The 21,885-nt window shown below is 36.1% G+C and overlaps 2 protein-coding genes across 2 annotated transcripts; both read right to left on the reverse strand.

Annotated features, from left to right (window-relative positions):
• Positions 1-77: 77 nt before the first annotated feature.
• LOC127847869 (kelch domain-containing protein 9-like) lies at positions 78-21,881 on the reverse strand. Its single transcript, XM_052380081.1, has 3 exons — positions 21,855-21,881; positions 14,472-14,493; positions 78-1,458 (listed from the first exon to the last, which is right to left on the reverse strand). Exon 3 carries the CDS (start codon positions 1,447-1,449, stop codon positions 466-468), a length of 984 nt encoding a protein of 327 aa, XP_052236041.1. The 5' UTR covers positions 1,450-1,458; positions 14,472-14,493; positions 21,855-21,881; the 3' UTR covers positions 78-465.
• LOC127847868 (kelch domain-containing protein 9-like) lies at positions 4,599-10,992 on the reverse strand. Its single transcript, XM_052380080.1, has 2 exons — positions 10,892-10,992; positions 4,599-8,350 (listed from the first exon to the last, which is right to left on the reverse strand). Exon 2 carries the CDS (start codon positions 8,294-8,296, stop codon positions 7,304-7,306), a length of 993 nt encoding a protein of 330 aa, XP_052236040.1. The 5' UTR covers positions 8,297-8,350; positions 10,892-10,992; the 3' UTR covers positions 4,599-7,303.
• Positions 21,882-21,885: the final 4 nt, after the last annotated feature.

Consider the following 21,885-nt stretch of genomic DNA (forward strand, 5'->3'; position numbering starts at 1 on the left):
CTGTTAATTTTATTGTGAATTTATGTTGTCCTCATGTGCCTAATATGGCGTATTGGATAAAAATAAACACATACATATACATATGAGCAAAATTAAATTCGTTAATAGAACGTGTGTCGATAAAAATAACTAGTTATAATTTAATTGTTGGCATTGTATTTGCGTTTGCAATTTTCCCTTGCAGCCCTTCCATATCGCAAGAACACTTGATAAAGAATAGACATTTACATGCATAACTAAAAGGTCAACTTGGTTACATAATACATAACAATCAATATCACCCCGATTCGCATTCAACTGTTAACAGATAACACCCATGCATCCATAAGATTTAAACTTGCCACATCCAGAACATATATGCATGTGTTCGCTACCGTAGTTTAAAACAAAAGTCAAGCGTTCCCAGAATTCAACCGGATATATTCAACAATATTGCTGTAAGGTTACAAAGCGTCGCACCGGAAGTCACTGCCTGCAAACAAGCTGGTAAGTGTCACACTGGACGACATTTCTGCCCGCCACGCCCCCGTGGAACAACACTTTTTCGACACAGCTCGCGCACACGTGACCCGCCCTACCGACGCTTGAATTGCCCACCTTGAAAAACTGCAAGTGAGGCTTTGTTGTTACTAAATATATCTCTCCGACTGGTTCTCGGGATCTCCCGTCAAATGTTTCTCCGCCGTGAACTAGAATGGCTCCCTTACCGGAAACAGCCACGTGGTGTTTACGGCCGCAAGGCGGCTTTGCCATAGGCTTTAAAACATTCGCGAAGTCAGCAAATTTCGATGTCAATGCGCCCATAGGCTCGTGGGAAATGTATCCGGAATGACACTCGATCAATTGATCGTCTCTTCCACCGATAATGTACATTGTGTTCCCAACTGAGTTAACGGTATGGCCGGATCGAGACGCCGTATTGTTAGTCATTTTTCGGTATGTGAACTGACCACTTGCCGCACTTCCGGTCAAGAGATATACATTCCCGTGTTTCCGTTGGATTCTAAGACTTCCTTCTCTACCAACGATAAGAATTTCACCGCTTGATAGCACTGCCGCAGCGTGTGAGCTAAGCCCAGCCCCTTCCGGAAACCCCGTATCACGTGCGGGAATCCAGCGGTTATCTTGCGTATCGAAAACGTGCACACTTGATACACGCTGTCTTCCGTCCCAACCACCAATCAAAACGACGTATCGGTTACCAAGGGCGACGGCGGCGTGATGACTTAAACACGGTGACCCAGCGTGAGTGAGCTCAGCCCAACTGTTTGTCAACATGTCGAATTTGTACAATTTATCGGACGGTGACGTGCTGCCGTATTTAGTAACACCGCCATGGATGTAGAAACTTGTGCCAATGATACAGCCAGTGTGATTGGTTATAGCTGGCCCATCACGTGAAACCAACTCCCAATCTACGGACAGCTTATGGTCGGATGCGGATGCCATTGCATCATTCTTAAAAAGAAAACATGTGCTATTAATATAAACATAAGAAAGTATTTTAAAGGGCCTTTTCACAGATTTTGGCATGTATCGAAGTTTGTCATTAAATGCTTTATATTGATAAATGTAAGCATTGGACATAACAAGCTCTAGTAACAAAAAATAATACAATTTAAAACAAGAAACCGTCGGAGACGGGTGATGCTCCCCACATGTTTTTTTGTCACAATATTGCACTATATATTCAGATAAAGGAAACGTCTTCAGAGGCATTACTTTGGACAAAATAATACGATGGATGGTTTAGCAACTTGAAAATTTCAAAGGGCCATAACTCTATAAATAAATCATCGAACCAGAACCCACTAATAACATGTGCATCTCCTCAAGGTAGTTAAGCTTCCCATAAAGCTTCATTGAAGTCCAGTCAGGAGTTGGGGAAAAATAGCCCGGACAAGAATTGCACTATATGTACAGTTTATAGAAAATTTCAAAGGCCATAACCCCGTTAAAAATCATCCGACCATAACCGGTTGATAATATGCACATCTCCTGTTGGTAGTGAAACTTCCCGTAAAGTTTCATTGAATTTCCGTAATAAGTTGGTGAGAAATAGCTCTGACAAGAATTGCACTATTTGTACAATGGAAAATTTCAAAGGACCATAACTCTGTGAAAATTCATCAGACTAGAACTGGCTGATAATATGCACATCTCCTCTTGGTAGTGAAGCTTCCCATAAAGTTTTATTGATTTCATGTCATTAGTTGCTGAGAAATAGCCCGGACAAGAATTGCACTATATGTACAGTTAATGGAAAATTTCAAAGGGCCATAACTCTGTGAAAAATCATCCGACCTGAACTGGCTGATAATATGCACATCTCCTCTCTGTAGTGAAGCTTCCCATAAAGTTTCATTTAATTCTGGTCATTAGTTGCTGAGAAATAGCCCGGACAAGAATTGCACTATATGTACAGTAAGTGGAAAATTTCAAAGGGCCATAACTCTGTGAAAAATCATCCAACCGGAACCGGCTGATAATATGCACATCTCTTGGTAGTGAAGTTTCATTGAATTCCGGTGATTAGTTGCTGAGAAATAGCCCGGACAAAAATTGTGCACGGACGGACAGACACACTGGCACACGGACGGACAGACGAAGCGGCAACTGTATACTCCCCCCAAATTTTTTTGGGGGAGCATAAAAAAGAAGAAGAAACAAGAGCTGTCTCCAATCGGAAGACATATGCCCCCGAAAAATGCTTTTTCGAAACCTTAACGCGGACCCAAAGTTCAAGGTCAAGGTCAAAGTGGTCAAAAATGTGTGTGCATATGGAAAGGCCTTGTTCATATACACATGCATACCAAATATGAAGGTTACATCTGAAGGGACATAGAAGAGCATTTTTCGAAACCTAAACGCAAACGTGTGACGGGCAGACGAACAGACAGACAGACGGACGGACAGTGCCACTGCTATATATGCCTTGAGTCCAGGAGTAAAAGTATACCGCTTAGATCACACGGCCATCCGTTCTCATACAATGACTGAATTTATTTATACTTAATATAAGCAATCCTCGTAGTTTCACAAAATATAATGACAACAGCAGAACTCTCCAAATTATTCAATCTTTATAATTTTCAGGATTATAAATCGTCAAAAGGTGCATATAATTGATATTTTAGAGCATGGTAAATTCCCAGTATTACTGTTTCCTCATAAATATCATAACTAAAACGAAAATTTGTGAATCTGAAACATTTTTTAAATTTTGTCGATTTACCAAAACGTGAAAACATGTGAAACAACTTTAACGCATAAATATAGTTTGAGTCTGTTTTATAGAAAAGACGACAAATAAACGTTTCGTAAGAGAAAAACCTTTTAATTGTCATAACGTTTAAAGTTTGAAGAAGATATGCCTTATTTAGACCAGAGACCTATACAAACAGCTAGTTTGCTTGTATAGGTCCCTGTTTATACATGCACAGTATGCTGATCAGTATAGAATTACTTGTTCGCAAAAAGACACAACATATTTGACCTGAGTGCATATATGCAGTGCTTTATAAATATTTACAAGCTCTTCCAATACTTGCTGGTCAACTCATGGTTAACAACTACAATACAAAGTTTTGAAACATAAAAACACATTTGAGTTTGAAATTTTTCTAAAGTCTGCTAAATTATAAAACAGGGGGAGTAATCGCTGTACTGATTTTTTAATGGTTTTATTCCATTTGAAGTTACTTTCCTTTGAAATGGCCAAACACTGCATCGTTTAATATAAGGCAAATGACAATCTACCCGAACTTTAATACAATCCGTTGACAGATCTATGCCGTCAAGAATTGTATTACTCAAAGAATAAACAAGAACTGTCACCATAGGATGACATATGCCCCCTATAAACGCTTGATAGAAGTTATAGCATTTTTCGAAACCTAAACGCGGACTTTAAGTTCAATGTCAAGGTCACAGGGGTCAAAATTTTTGTGAGTATGGAAAGGCCTTGTCCATATACACATGCATACCAAATATGAAGGTTATATCTCAAGGGACATAGAAGTTATGAGCAATTTTCGAAACCAAAACGCAGATTTCGAAACCTAAACGCAAACCCTAAGTTCAAGGTCAAGGTCACAGGGGTGACAATTGTTGTGCGTATGGAATGGCCTTGTCCATATACACATGCTTACCAAATATGAAGGTTATATGTCAAGGGACATAGAAGTTATGAGCATTTTTCGAAACCTAAACGCAGATTTCGAAACCTAAACGCAGACCCCAAGTTCAAGGTCAAGGTCAAAGGGGTAAAAGAAATGTGTGAGCATGGAAAGGCCTTGTCCATATACACATGCATACCAAATATGAAGGTTATATCTGAAGGGACATAGAAGTTATGAGCATTTTTCGAAACCTAAACACAGAATTTGAAGGACCCATATGTTTGTATAGGTTCCTGGTTAATTCAGTGACACGGCAAGGCATAAATGGAAGGAAGCAGCAGCAGCCCCAAGAATGTTCATTTATCTATAGCAACAATTTTCGAACATTGATTTAGAAAATCTTTTGTCAGAGTTGCTTTATGCTTAAGGTCTTTCAATATAATTATAGAAAACATGAATACAAAAACAATTCGAAAAACTAATTAAAAAGTTTATTAAAATACTCTTAAAACTATAAAACAGCTCTAAATATATTTTTTAATAAATATTGGCGTAAAAACAACTAATGCAACTATAAAAATTGGCACAAAGTGTAAATTTAATGTTTTAGAAAAACCTACGATATTGAGAATACTTAAGAATGATTGAATACATGTACAAATTTTGACACTCCTTAACTTCTTGCTCCTCTACAAATAGCCTATATGATGTTACGATATTTAAAGTATTTAAGGTAAAGAAACATTCCCTCAATAACAAATATTGTTATTATACTTAAAAACATTTGAGTAAAAAAATGTGTCTTCAATTACAAACATTGTCATGATTTATTATGGATCAACATTGAAGTAAAACATATTGTCTCCAATAACAAACATGCTTATGATTCTTAAAAACATTTTGAGTAAAATAATTGTCTTTAATGAAAAACATTGTATAAAACTTTTGAATCAATGATCAACAGGCAGAATTTACAAGAAAATATATAATTGTTATATTTTTCACCTAATCCTTCACAAATCAAATGCTTATAAGTTACTTGTTATCAACCAAGAATATATAAAAGTCTTTATAAATGTATGCATATCGTTGATAACATGAGATTCAGAATGACTGTATTACAAATTTATGATACCTAAAACAGAGAAAGTTTAATTGGACTAATCTGCCCTGTTGGTTTAATCAGCTGCCAGTATTATTCCTCTGCTAAATACTTATTTAGTATTATTCAACTTCTAAATACTTAATTCATTGAAAATATTATACATTTTAGATATTTTATAGCACAGCAATACACTGAAAGGAGTACCCCATGAAGGGGCCAGGAATACCTAAAATTTGGAATATATATATATATATATAAATGAGCCGCACTCTGTGAAAAGGGGGTTTAATGCATATGTAACAAGGGCTGTTTGTAAAACATGCATGCCCCCCATATGGGCTGTCCGTTGTAGTGGCAGCCATTGTGTGAATACGATTTTTGTCACTGTGACCTTGACCTATGACCTAGTGACCTGAAAATCAATAGGGGTCATCTGCGAGTCACGATCAATGTACCTATGAAGTGTCATGATCCTACCAAAACCGTTCTTGAGTTATCATCCGAAAATCATTTTACTATTTCGGTTCACCGTGACCTTGACCTTTGACCTTGTGACCTCAAAATCAATAGGGGTCATCTGCAAGTCATGATCAATCTACCTATGAAGTTTCATGATCCTAGGCGTATGCGTTCTTGAGTTATCATCCAAAAACCATTTTACTATTTCGGGTCACCGTGACCTTGACCTTTGACCTAGTGACCTCAAATCAACAGGGGTCATCTGCGAGTCATGATCAATCTACCTATGAAGTTTCATGATCCTAGGCGTATGCATTCTTGAGTTATCATCCGGAAACCATTTTACTAATTCGGGTCACCGTGACCTTGACCTTTGACCTAGTGACCTCAAAATCTATAGGGGTCATCTGCAAGTCATGATTAATCTACCCATTAAGTTTCATGATCCTAGGCGTATGCGTTCTTGAGTTATCATTCAAAAACCATTTTACTATTTCTGGTCACCGTGACCTTGACCTTTGACCTAGTGACCTCAAAATCAATAGGGGTCATCTGCGAGTCATGATCAATGTACCTATGAATTTTCATGATCCTAGGCCCAAGCGTTTTTGAGTTATCGTCTGACAAACACCTGGTGGACGGACCGACAGACCGACCGACCGACCAACATGAGCAAAGCAATATACCCCCTCTTCTTTGAAGGGGGGCATAAAAAGTGTTGTCCGAGATTAGACTGTCCGCACAGGCTAATCAGTGACAACACTTTCTGCCTCAAATTTTCGTCAAGAAAAGTCTTCTTTTAAAAGAAGAATACAATAAAGGCGGAAAGTGTTGTCAATGATACTAATTATGACATACTCTACGCAAGTGCATTTAACCCACTTTACAGAGCACACATCATATATACATATATATATGTTTATATATATAAACAAAATATAAAAGCTTGCAATATTGACAATCAAAAGGGATAAATGAATATAATTGAGCTGCGCTTAATAAATGTAAAGGTTTTCTAAAAGTGGGGCTAAATTATAAAAAATATTCTTAAGATAACTAATAGATCAAAGAAATAGCAATTATATAGGTAACAATAACATAACTGAAGACTTCATCTTCCAAGAGGGACTAATAGTAAACTGTAAGCTAAGAGAAAATCCCATTTGAAAAACAAAGTAATATTTAGATTTAATATCCAAACATGACCTAAACAGACAGCTAAGTGACACTAGATCCGTAACCCTTATAGCACTGGAACCGAATTTTAACCCTTTGCATGCTGGGAAATTTGTCGTCTGCTAGAAATGTCGTCTGCTGAATTTCTAAAATTAGCATTTTCTTCGATTTTTTTCAAAGAATACTATCAGAATAGCAAACAGTTTGGATCCTGATGAGACACCACGTTCTGTGGCGTCTCATCTGGATCCAAACTGTTTGCAAAGGCCTTTAAAATTCGGTTCCCGCACTGAAAGACCCCACAAAACGTGGCGTCTGATCTTGATCCAAACTGTTTGCTATTCTGATAGTGGTCTTTGAAAAAAAAGTGAAGAAAATGATGATTTTAGAAATTCAGCAGACGACATTTTAGCAGTTGACAAATTTCCCAGCATGCAAATGGTTAAATTCGGAGCTTCAGTTCATAACAGTCTCCATAAATCACATTATTCCAGCCCACTCCACCGTGAAAAATAACCCTGTCTCCAATGTTGACACAAACATGGGCAGCACGGGCAACGGCACTGTTCCCAATCTTGTAAAAGCTTGGTTCAGGCTTGGCTATCATCAAAAGCATGTCGGAGACGGGGGTCCGTGACTTCCCTTTGAACACTTCGCCACCATGCATAATAATACAGTCCTTTCCAACGATTGAAATATGGTGCTTGCGACCGTTAGGGTGACTTGTTAAGGGCAGTAAAACGTTTTTACGTAGAATGTCAATGAAGTTTGAGTTCAGAGCACCCAGAGGTTCTTTAGAATTAAAGCCTTTATGAAATTCTATGAAGTCATCAGCCCTACCACCAAGTATGAATGCAATATTATCTAATGTGTTCAATGTGTGTCCAGATCGTGATATGCTATCGGCCGATATTTTTGTATACTCAAACACCATTTTTTCAAAATCTGGTCTAAGAAGATACGCGTTCCCATGCTTCTCTACAGTCCTCTTACAACCTTCACGGCCAACGACCAGAATATTCCCAGTGTCTAGTAACAGAGCTGCGTGTGAACTCAAACCGGCCTCTTCCGGGAAGCCTATGTCAACAGGATTGCACCACACCCTGCCTTTGGTGTCAAACACATGCACACTTGACAAGCGGCTCTGCCCATCCCAACCGCCAATCAGAACCATATACCGGTCATCAATGGCAACACAGGCGTGGTGGCTAAGATGAGGTGACCCTTCCACTCTGACCTCATTCCAGATAAGCGTGTCAAGGTGAAGATCATACAGTTTGTTGGAAGGCACGATGCCGCGGTGTCTGGTCACTCCACCGTGAACATAAAAAGTGTTACCGACTATACAGCCGGCGTGATTGGCAAGGGCGGGGCCAGCTGGGAGCAGAACCTCCCAATCAATAGGGAGCAAGCCATCACCATGCTTATTGGCCATGGAAACATCCTACTTCTTGACCTCAGAAGACAGAAAAGAGGCAGGGGAATCGTTCTGGAAAAAGAAATTGAAAACTGTAAAACATTTAATTTCTTTGCCGCCTTTTATTTACTTACTGACGACAGGACAAACATACCAGTAATGATATACGCCAAATAAAGCTTTAGATCGATATAAATTCTGACGGACATAAACAATTAAAATCCAAACTACAAAGTTTTTTTAGCGTATAAGTTTTGAATGAGTAGGTCCAATATTAACAAGAGCACTGCCTAGTGGGTGCCAACGCTCAGCTGTGGGTGCATTTTTGAATAAATGAAAGTAAATGAATTACCGTGGGTCACAATGACCTTGACCTTTGACGTAGTGAGCTAAAAATGGATGTGGTGTGTAGAACTCATCATGGTGCAGCTACATAGGAAGTTTCAAAGTTGTAGGTGGAAGCACTTTGATTTTAGAGGCTATGTTAAAGTTTTATATTAAGTCACAGTGACCTCTTGACCTTTGACCTAGTGACCCAAAAATGGGTGTGGCGTGTGGAACGCATCAAGGTGCATCTACATATATGAAGTTTCAAAGTTGTAGGTGGAAGCACTTTGATTTTAGAGCCTATGTTAAAGTTTTATATTAGAGGTCACAGTGACCTTGACCTTTGACCTATTGACCCAAAAATGGGTGTGGCGTGTAGAACTCAAGGTGCAGCTACATATGAAATTTCAAAGTTGTAGGTGGAAGAACTTTGATTTTAGAGCCTATATTAAAGTTTTATATTAGAGGTCACAGTGACCTTGACCTTTGACCTAGTGACCCAAATGGATGTGGCATGTAGAACTCATCAAGGTGCAGCTACCTTAACCTTTGACCTAGTGACCCAAAAGGGTTTTGAAGTGTAGAACTTATCAAGGTGCATCTAAATATGATGTTCCAAAGTTGTAGGTGGAAGCACTTTGATTTTAGAGCCTATGTTAAAGTTTAATATTAGAGGTCACAGTGACCTTGACCTTTGACCTAGTGACCCAAAATGGGTGTGGCGTGTAGAACTTATTAAGGTGCATCTAAATATGATGTTTCAAAGTTTTAGGTGGAAGCACTTTGATTTTAGAGCCTGTTAGAGTTTTATATTAGAGGTCACAGTGACCTTGACCTTTAACCTAGTGACCCAAAAGGGGTTTGACGTGTAGAACTTATCAAGGTGCATCTAAATATGATGTTTCAAAGTTGTAGGAGTGTAGAACTCATCATGGTGCAGCTACATAGGAAGTTTCAAAGTTGTAGGTGGAAGCACTTTGATTTTAGAGGCTATGTTCAAGTTTGATATTAAGTCACAGTGACCTCTTGACCTTTGACCTAGTGACCCAAAAATGGGTGTGTCGTGTAGAACTCATCAAGGTGAATCTACATGTATGAAGTTTCAAAGTTGTAGGTGGAAGCACTTTGATTTTAGAGCCTATATTTAAGTTTTAAATTACAGGTCACAGTGACCTTGACCTTTGACCTAGTGACCCAAAAATGGGTGTGGCATGTAGAACTCAAGGTGCAGCTCATATGAAATTTCAAAGTTGTAGGTGGAAGCACTTTGATTTTAGAGCCTATATTAAAGTTTTATATTAGAGGTCACAGTGACCTTGACCTTTGACCTAGTGACCCAAAATGGATGTGGCATGTAGATCTCATCAAGGTGCAGCTACATATGAAGTTTCAAAGTTGTTTGTGGAAGCACTTTGATTTTAGAGCAAATGTTAAGGTTTTAGCACGATGCAGATGGCGGATGAATGGCTCATAATGACGATACCACAGGTTTTCTTCGAAAACAGCCGAGCTGACAATACCTCAGGTTTTCTTCAAAAACAGCAGAGCTAAAGCTAACTATTTGATTAATTTGCCTGGCTCTCATTTTACAGTTTTCAATTTCTATGAAAGATACCGGTATCTGAAATTTCATTTAGAAGAAGCTTTACAGAGTTTCACTGGTGATAAAGACACAATTATAATAGGGCTAGACAGTGACTTTTTGAACGACTTGTCCAGTTGGAATAGTGCCTTAATATTTCACTTGTCCTAACCAAAATCTTACTTGTCTTGAACTGGAAATGTACCTTAATAAACTATGTCAGACTTAAGCAATTTAACAACATATATTGTGGTAAAACTTGAATTTAAGCTTTGTCTAAAACATATTTTTCTAACATACCACAACTAAATGAACGTGTTCTTTAAGTGTTTTTTAAAGTTTTTATCTTTCAATAAACTGTAAAACCATTATTACTTGTGAGACAAAAATGAATCTTTTGATATTCTTGACAATCTGAATTTGTATTTTCAGGTTAAGTGATTTGTGCTGTGTAGATGCAGTAAAATGCATCAACATTGTATTTTTAATGTATGTATTTCTTTTGACCTTGCAGGCAAGGATAACCCATGAAAGTGCATGCACTTATTTCTAATGGGGTCTTTTGGTTTTGCTGAAGAGACAGCGTGCAGAAGAGACAGTATTGGGATATAAGGAATCTGGGTGCGATACCCAAGCTCTTTGCAAATATACCCCTTGGTTCTTTTACGTGCTCAGTGTATAGCACAGATACACGCGAGAATTACCTGGGTTTCATACCAGTACATCTCTAGTTGGGTGGGAAACACTTGAAGCATTTCTGAAATTTCCAGTGCCCCAGCCGGGTATTGAACCGGGGGCCTCTGGAATGGTAAACCAGAGTGTTACCACTCGACCACCGCTACACCCTTGTGTCATATAATCAATCATCATAGGTTTTAAACAGCAGAGCTTATTTTGTTATGTGGATGAAACAATCATTCTTACAACCAGTTTGTTTGAAAAAAGTTCTGAAGAAACATTGTTAACAGATATCTTTCACAGATGGACCATATTTCTTTGTATACACATAACTTTAAAACCTATATGCTAATTGTTTAAATAGACTTCTGTTACTTTGACACTAGTACACTTAAATTTTTGGTGCAGTATTTGATTCATGTTTTAGCATTAATGTTTCTATTTTCTGTCTACATAGGTACATTTGTTTGAGATAGTCATGAGATGTGCATTTTGTTTTTTACTAATTCTGGGGTAGAATGAAGTTCAGCTAGTTCTAATCTAAATGGTTTAAACCCCTACAGCTAGCTCTTACTGGTTTAAACCCCTAAAGCTTTGCAATAATTGTTCCACTGCAGTGATCCAATTTTGATCATTATAATTATGTTTATAATTGGTGTTCTTTATTTAACAAGTTGAAAAAAAAACAAAGATTGCATTCCTGAAAAGAGCTAATCTGGAGTTTCATTGCTTGCTATATCCAACCAATTTTCTTTCTAATATATTTAAAAAAAAACACATAAAATTATGAGAATGAACACTAAACATTTCCATTTTCAATACCTCAATTTTATGTGAATGTAGATAAATAAAGCTAACAAAACAATAAATATATAAAATTTCAAGATACAAAACTGAAGACCGGTGATTGCACATGAATTCCACAGAAGCAACCAAAGAATTGTCAACAGATTTGCGTGTAATGCTTTCAGACGTTACTTTTTACTAACATTTTTTATTTTTTTATTTTGACCTTGCAGTCAAGGATAACCCATGAAGTGCAAGCACTTATTTCCAATGGGGATCTTTGGTTTTGCTGAAGAGACAGCATGCAAAAGAGACAGTATTAAGATACAAGGAATCCGGGTGAGATACCCTAGCTGTTTGCGAATAGATCCCTTGGTTTGTTTACATGCTCAGTGTATAGCACCGATACACTCGACAATTACCTGGATTTCATACCAGTACATCTCTAGTTGGGTGGGAAACACTTGAGCATTTCAAATATTCTATTCCAAAATTGTTTTTTATATCATGTCATCTTACACAAATATATGCTTGTAATATTTTTTATTTGGTTTCATTACAGTGTGTTTTTTTGCCCAATTTAGAAAAGTAACAGTACCAGCCAAAAAATTTGCTTGAAAAACCCTGAAATTGGAAAAATATGCATTGCAAAGTCTTCAAATTAGAAAATTGTTGCATTTGATATTTTGCTTCCATATACTTTAAAATTGATAACTAAGTGTTGTAAAACTTTCAATATTATATTTACTTAGGTTCAAGTCAAAGAGCTGCATAGATTAACTAACTAAATAATGCATTTTATGTTTTGGAAACCTTTAATTTGGATTGTTTGATCAGCAATTGGGAAATTTGTATTTGTTTGAAATTGGGAGTGCTGTTTTCTGTACATTATAAAGAAGGAAAAAAAAAGTTACATTTTAACACTGTATCCACTTGAAACCACGTCAGAGCCATATTGGTCAATATCTTGCTGAGTTACTTTAAGGACCTAAAAAAAAATATAGGAGTTCTGTATCGGTTGTAGATTATATTTCTTATTGTCTGTTTAAAACCCTGGCCTGTGTTTTGTCCTATGTCTAAATGTATGGCAATTGGTCACATGACACAAATAACAGACCTTTAAGTGATGAAAGGAATGACCTCCTGCTGAAGCAACCGTAGTTTCATTTTTTTTCAGCATAGCTATTTAACCCAGCTTTTCACCTTAAATGACCCAAGCAAGCCGACCCATATGAATACCCTTCATTCATTCAATTATTTCAGAATAATCCCCTATTACATGGGCAACATCACCGCGTCTTTGTTGTTTAGGATGATACACTAATCAGTGTAGGGGTTTGCGGACTTCTCGCTGCATTTTCCTTTTTGCCCAGTTACAATAAAGCATAACCAGTCATTTCCATCCCCAAGACTTTCAGTGTCCAGTGTTTTTTTTTGTTCAAATTTGGGTCCGGTAAGGGGACCCATTCCCAATGGAAAGTAGATATTTTTCCCAAATGTGACCATAAAATTCCCAATTGAAGGTTCCACCCCCAACCCCCCCCCCCCCCAATTTTTTTTTTAAGAAAGTCTAAACATGTCAAATTATCTCCAAATCTAGCTCCATAAGTTGAACCTTAGAAAATATAATTTTCAAATCACTTTTATCATGAATTTTAAAGTATTTATAAGCATAAAATAAACAAAATAAATTCCAATTTTAGGCAAAAGACGTGAAAAGTATGCGATATTTCCAAATCCAAGGGGACCAGGCCCTATTTCCAAAATGGTGAAAAAAAACACTGGTGTCAGTGCTGGGTCAGTAAATCATCAGGGTAAGATGAAATGTACTATTGATAAACACCTTATGCAGAGTATTGCTTTCAAGATATCAAATTACACTAGTTTTTAGGGAAGAAATGAATGAAAACCTATTGGTAAATGCCATTTGTCTTGCATTGTGAGACAAAACTACAACATTGTATAGTATCCATGATAGAAGTTAAATCTATTAGTTATCTAGCCACACATGTGTGACATACACAGTCTGCCTGTCTGAAAATCTTTGCTGCGAGCCAGAATTGGCATGTACCAACATTTGCCAGTTTGCTATTAAAGGGGCCGTAAAACAGATTTCATGTTTTGGTAAATTTACAAACTTAAAAAAATTGTTTCAGATTCGCAAATTTTCGTTTTAGGTATACTTTTTGTGAGGAAATAGTAATACTAACCATTTACCATGCTCTTAAATATCTATTATATGCATTTTTTAATGATTTGAAAACCTGAAAATTATAAAGCGTGGTGCGACGCAAAACGATTGAATAATTTGGAAAGTTCTGCCATTGTCGTTTTATTTTAGGATACTATGAAGTACGAGGATTTCTAATTTAGGTAAACAAGAGCTGTCACCATAGGATGACTTATGCCCCCTATAAACGCTTGATAGAAGTCATGAGCTTTTTTCGAAACCTAAATGCAGATTTCAAAACCTAAACACAGACCCTAAGTTCAAGGTCAAGGTCCCAGGGGTCAAAATTTTTGAGCGTATGGAAAGGCCTTGTCCATATACACATGCATACCAAATATGAAGGTTATATCTCAAGGGACATAGAAGTTATGAGCATTTTGTAGTACAAGTTGTACAATAAACATTCTGAAATTCATGAGTAGAAAAATACTCGACTAAGAGCACTGCAAAAGCATTTAATATCTTTGTGATGGAAAAAAATACAGATCGAATACATTAACTGGCCCATTTTATTGCTACCTGACGCTTAATTAACCTTTTAAATTTCACCAGAGTAACAAAAAAAAACACTAAAAGTAAAAATTGTTTACATTGGTTGTTGAGGAAAGACACCATTTCGGCCAATCGGGACACCTCGGACAATTCCGCCATATCGGCGATCGTCTCTCGGGTGTATTTGGTGGAAGGATATGTCTAACGCCTCTAGGCGGAAGATATTGCACCGAAAATATAGTTCGGGTTACACACGAATAAATTTTCACTAAATTAACCGATAATATAGATATATAAGGACCAATATCTTTAAGGAGTAATATAATAGAATATTTATTAATGTTATTGTTTAAAATTAGATATTATTGCATGCAAAATATTCAAATTTAAGGAAGCAAATTAGTTGTTTATTGAAGTGAAAACATCAACATTATTCAAACTTAAAAGAATCAGTATTTCTTAAATTATATTCATTGCAACATTGCTGATGTTAGGCTGCAGGCGACAAATTTTGAGATTTAATCAATATGTTTATGTTCTATACCATAAACAATCGTACAACACTGTACAGTGGTACAGAGAAAACTCTTCGATGTAATATAAGAAATAGTAAACTCTACGTTGGTCCCAATGGCATTACAGTGACCAGCCAGGCAGTCACAAACTGTATATGGACCATAGCCGTACGGCCCTCAGTGGGGCTATTATCAGTATTAAGACACCTGAAAGGTTTCATTGAATGGAATGAGTGGGGCTTGATTGAATTTGAAAAACGATTCTTTCTGTACATTTGATGATGGCAACCATACAGTACTTCTGGCAGATATTGTTTATATTTTATCCGAGGCATTTTAATTCCAGATGTTGTTATAATCCCAGCCAGGCAACTAGCTTTTCAAAGCCTTAAACAATCCAGTGCCATTAAAATTAGGGACAGTGTAACAATGTTCAGTTTGGTAATATTAATATATTAAGGCATAACTTTGCCCTTGGAAATGAACAGAATGGCCTCTCAAAATAAGACATACTGTATTGGAAATGTTAAAACTGAGCCGTGTTGTTAAAATTTATATTATTTATCTTTAAAGAAACTTTAAGATACATATCACAGGCATGCCCATGGTTTTATGGTCTGCACTCTTTAGATAGAAAACAAAAACACTTAATATGGTTGACAGTCCAGGTAACAATTGTAAAAAGATATTTTCCATCCCTGACTGCCATTTACTGACATGAAGTAATGTAACTGTAATATGTCTGGAAACAGTGTCAGTCACACTTTTCTAAATATTGATTTATTCATGCATATATATGTCATACAAGTACAGATCATACAATACAGTCAATTTACAACATTTAACAATTGGAAAACAATTATCACAGGTTTTGGATCACAATGCATTGATATATCACATTTTGAATATCACAGTCAAAGTTAATCATTTAAATTCAGTTACAAGGAAATACACTGTAGTCAGTGTATTTGGCAGAGATCTGAAATAACAAGTAGTTACAAGATGTTGAAATCAAGACATGATATATATACCACAGGATGTCCCATGAAAGGTTTGCAACTTATTTCCAATGGGGCCCTATAGATGGGTGGAAAATGTACAAAAATGGTGGCATTAATACGCATACAAAATATCATTAATTAAAACTTGAGACTGTAGTCTTGAGATCAAATAGTAATTAGCATATATTATTAGAGAGCTTTAGTTACACTATTTGTATGTACATTTAAATGTGATGACAATTGTCATCACATTTAAATGTACATACAAATATAATTATTATATACTTATTATATATATATATATATATATATATATATATATATATATATATATATATATATATATATATATATATATATATATATATATTCCTAATTCCATATTTGAACAGGGGTTTTGTCTATACAAGAACAGGGGTGTAGCTGCTATTAGGCACAGCAGGCCCAGGCCTACATTTTTTTTTAAACATGAAAAAATTAGAATTGCTTCAACTTTGAAAAATGCATTAAAATGTTGACCCTGAAGGTGGTGAGGTGTAAGAAATCTGCATTTTATATTGTCATGATCCTCAGGCAATGGATTCTGGTCTTGTTCAAAGGACATATCTTCCAATTATCAACTCTACTTCTTTCTATATAGACATGCAGACAGTATTATTGGAAAGATTTCCCATGGTTTGTCTTGTGAATAAGTGAGTGTTACAATTTTAAATGTTTCTCTGTTCCATGTTGTTTTAAAATTTAGTTCTCTGGTATAAAGATAATACAGCAAAATTTAGTTCTCTGACATTGAGATAAAACAGTAAAATATCAAAGAAATACAGACCAAAGTCTTATAATTTCTTAACTTATTATTTGTCTAGATATGCTTTAAATATCACCACAGGCGTTATAGGATTTAAACAATTTCCAGGGGAGGACCCCTGCACACACATCCTGTTTTTATGTAATATATTTGGGCCTACAGCTCAAAAAATGCTAGCTACGCCCCTGAAGAATCTTATTTATGAGTTCACCTTTTTAATAATATTATTAACAATAGATGTAGCAGAAAGATCAGTGTCGAATATTGAACCAAGGTGATCAACAGATGATTGAGAAACAATAGTGTGATCATTACATTTTACATTAAAATTATGAAGTTTAGATTTCCTTTTGGAACCAAACACTATACATTCAGTTTTTCCAAGTTGTAAAGACAGTTTGTTATCCACTAACTATTTAATACAATTTTCAAGTTCTTTACAAACAACACTACTGCTGATACTAGGATCTTTGTGAAAATAAAGGATGACACTTTCATCAGCATATCGAATAAGTTTACATAAATACAAAAATCACTAATATCCTATATCAGTGTTAAGGCATTATGAAATGGAAATGGGTGTGACAAGTAACAAGAACCCTACACATTTACATCACAAAACATATGATATCTACAATTACTTGATATAATATATATGTTGAAAGTTAATATAAAGAGGGCAATACAAAAGAATGTACAAAAGTAGTAATAAAGACAAAACAACCAGTTTACAATGTTAAGATTTATGCAGTTGTTGGCAATAAGAGAACAATTACCATTCTTAACTTTGAATTTTGCAAGTGTAAATACATGCATGTAAATCAGAACACAAGAATTTGTTTCCCGGTCACTTTGAGCTATATAAGTGCCCAATGTTTACACTCAGTGAATTTGTAAAACCAACTTATATGTGCTAACTGTCTGTCTGAAAACTTAAACATTTCTATAACTTTTGAAATATTGAAGATAGCAACTTGATATTTGGCATACATGTGTATCTCATGGAGCTGCACATTTTGAGTACTGAAAGGTCAAGGTCATCCTTAAAGGTCAAATATACGGCCTCAATTTTCCACACAATTAAACAACTTTTTAAAAAGGCACCAACAAATGTTCCTCCATCCCCTTTGCACGCTACACAAAGAATCAGTTTTTAGTTCCACTGGCCAAATTTGTTCAAATTATGCCCCTGGGTCAAATTTGACCCTGCCCTGGGGGTCACAAAATTGAAAATTGCTTATTAAAGGCATGTTTTGTGAAAACTTTCAAAATCTTCTCGTCCATAACCATTGGGCCTAGGGCTATCAAATTTGGTATGTAGAGACATCTAATAGTCCTCTACCAAATTTGTTCAAATTATGCACCTGCGGTCAAATTTGACCCTGCCCTGGGGATCACAAAATTGAAAATTGCTTATTGAAGGCCTATTTTGTGAAAACTTTCTAAACCTCCTCGTCGATAACCATTGGGCCTAGGGCTATCAAATTTGGTATGTAGAGACATCTAATTGTACTCTACCAAATTTATTCAAATTATGCCCCTGGGTCAAATTTGACACTGCCCCGGGGGTCACAAAATTGAACATATGCGTATATTGGGTCTATTTTGTGAAAACTTTACAAATCTCGTCCATAACCATTGGGCCTAGGGCTACCAAATTTGGTATGTAGTGGCATCTTATAGTCCTCTACCAAGTTTGTTCAAATTATGCCCCTGGGGTAAAGTTTGACCCTGCCCCGAGGGTCACAACATTGAAAATATGCTTATAGAAGGCCTTTTTTGTAAAAACTGTAAAAATTTCTTGTCCCTAACAATTGGGTTAGGGCTACCAAATTTTGTATGTAGTGACATTTTATAGTCCTCTACCAAGTTTGTTCAAATTATGCCACTGGGGTCAAATTTGACCCTGCCCTGGGAGTCACAAAATTGAACATACGCTTATATGGAGCCTTTTTTGTGAAAACTTTAAAAACTTCTTGTCCGACCATAAAAATTGGGCTACCAAATTTGGTATGTAGTGACATCTTATAGTTCTCTACCAAATTTGTTCAAATTTTATCCCTGGGGTCAAATTTGACCCTGCCCCAGGGGTCACAAAATTGAACATATGCTTATATAATGCCTATTTTGTGAAAACTTAAAAGAAAATTCTTTTCCATAACCATTAGGCCTAGGGCTACACAGTTTGGTATGTAGTGACATTGTACAGTCCTCTACTTAGTATGTTCAAATTATGCCCAAGGGGTCAAATTTGACCCTGCCCTGGGGGCCACAAAATCGATTATATGCTAATATAGTGCCTATTTTGTGAAAACTTTAAATATCTTCTTGTCCTTAACCATAAGGCATAGGGCTACCAAATTTGGTATATAGTGACATCTTATAGTTTTCTACCAAGTTTGTTCAAATTATGCCCCTTGGGTCAAATTTGACTCTGCCTGGGGGGTCACAAAACTGAACATACGCTTATATGGGGCCTATTTTGTGAAAACTTTAAAATCTTTTTGTTCATAACCATTGGGCCTAGGGCTACCAAATTTGGTATGTAGTAGCGTCTAGTGAACCTCTACCAAATTTGTTCAAATAATGCCTCTGGGGTCAACTTTGACCCTGCCCCGGGGGTCACAAGATTGAATAAACGCTTATAAAGCGCCTATTTTGTGAAATCTTTAAAAATCTTCTTGTCGAAAACCATTCGGACAACGGCTACCAAATTTGGTATGCAGTAACATCTTATAGTCCTCTACCAAGTTTGTTCAAATTATGCCCTTTGGGTAAAATTTGACCCTGACCCGCGGTCACAAAATTGAACATTATATACGCTTATATCTTGCTTATTTTGTGAAAACTGTCAACATATTCTTATCCTTAACTCTAGGACCTAGGGCTACCACATTTTGTATGTAGTGAGGTATAGTAGTCCTCTACAAAGTTTGCTCAAATTATGCCCCTGGGGTTAAATTTGACCCAGCCCAGGGGGTCACAAAAGTGTACATGTGCTTAAAAAGGGCCTATATTTAAAAGTATTTGAACATGCCGAGAATATTTGTTTCAGCCTTTTTTCAGCAGTGGAGCGATACAGGGCCATCGTGGTCCTCTTGTTTATGAGAATATGTCAAAATTGGCAAAAGTTAGGGACAATACTGTCAAAATGCCCTTTTAACAACTCTGGTGACATGCGGCTGTAGTATATTTTCTCTGTAAATTTACAGCGAAACACAAAATGTCATCATCATCAGGGATGGAAATAAGTGGTTTCCCGTGAGCCCGGGGCAAGTAGATTTTGGCCTGGGCAACTCAATTTCAAAAGTTGGTAGTCCGGCCAGGCAACTTGTTTTTTTAAAGCTGAAAACAATTCAGTGCAATAAAAATTGAATAACAATTGACCACCATGGATCAATACAAGTTAAATAACATGCATTATTTTGGAATAGGAAATGATTCAATTCAGGCTCATAATAATACATCATGCATTGAACATGTGTAATGTCAGCAATTTTATTTAATTATCTATTATTTTATTAAAAGAATGTATAATTAACGCATGTACATATTTCTGGGCTCGTTATTCTTTATCTGGGCAACCAAAGTACTAAAGATGGTTGCCCGTGCGGGCCACCAATAGTAAGGAGTTAGTTTCAATCCCTGATCATAAATGTATAGCTTTCATGTATATAAATATGATACGAGGTCTTACCCGGTATTTATACAAATTAACCTGGACATTTATGAAAAACACCATCTCCCTGTGAAGTGTAAAGAGAGAAGGCATTTGTTCACCAGTAACATTATGTTCAGTACAATGCAAGCAACGAACATGAAAAATTCAGTTCCCAATTCATCGAGTTTTAAAAAAGATTAACTTTGCTTAAGTAATAATGCATCAATGTTGATTCTAAAGAAAAAGAGTAATCATATATGCCTAAACTGTTCTGCTGCCCAGAAGCAAGGACGTCATACACAAGCTTTACAACATTTATAGTTTTAGTTATTTAACAATCTTAAAAATATAAATGAATGTCCATTCTAAGTTTGCTGTTGTATTCTTTCCTCAAATCATACATGTCTCTTGCATAATTGAATGTTCATGTCCATGGATCACAATGTATATAGAAACAAACATTATTTTGAATTATCTTTCACAGTAATATATTTAATATCAGGTTAATTTTGTGATACACTAAAGCAAATATTAGCATTTCTCTCAAAATGAATCATCCTCTGAAGCCCCCGATGGGATTCAAACCCATACCTCTTTCCTCTGGAGAGGAAAGTATTCTATCTTAAAATACAAGGGCATGTAAGAGGAAAACTAGCAATTTCAAAGAGACGTTTTCACAAATTAGACATGTATTGAAGTTTGTTATTAAATACTTTATATTGATAAGTAAACATTTGAGCAAAATACCTCAATAAAAAAAAAGAATTAAAAATAAGAAAGGAAGTCTTCCTTAACTGGGCTCGATCCACTGACCCTTGGAGTAAAAGCTTAAACCAATGGGCCATCAGTGCTCCCATATAGTCAGTGGTTTATTTTATACTTTATATAAGCAATCCTTGTATAACTATAACATAAGAACTCCCCAAATTATTTTTTTCATTATAGACTCTACGCTATATTAATAAATGCAAACATTGGATCTAAAAAGCTGCAATAAAAAAAAGAATAAAATTGAATAAAAAAATATAAGTAACCCTCAAATGGGCTCGAACCATTGACCCCATGGAGTAAAAGTCTACCGTTTGGACCACTCGGCCCTCCATGCTCATACAATGAGTGATGTGTTTCATACTTTATCAAGTTTATGTAAGCAATCCTCGTATCTCACAAAATATAACGAAAACAGTCGATTTAATTTTTTAATGAACTCGATGTCAATTCTATAAGTACTCCTATCAGTATGTCATTAATGGCATCTTTAAATTTTAACAAGTTTTTAAGTACGTTGTGGGAATTCACAGATCTACATTAATTTATTACTTAAAAAATATTACTTGTAATCTTGAAAAAGACGAGCTAAAACACACATTTAAATTTTTCCTCTTTACGAGGCGGCCGCCATCTTTTTTTCTAAAGTAGTTCCAAATCCAATATGACGGCCGCCTACGTACATCAGAGAGACGGTGTGGTGTAGCCCACTGTCCGATGCGTTCAGATTGCATTTCGGCCTCGCACCGACTTCCGTGTTGC

This window comes from Dreissena polymorpha, chromosome 10 (assembly GCF_020536995.1).
Source record: "Dreissena polymorpha isolate Duluth1 chromosome 10, UMN_Dpol_1.0, whole genome shotgun sequence".
In the NCBI taxonomy this organism is placed as follows: Eukaryota; Metazoa; Mollusca; class Bivalvia; order Myida; family Dreissenidae; genus Dreissena; species Dreissena polymorpha.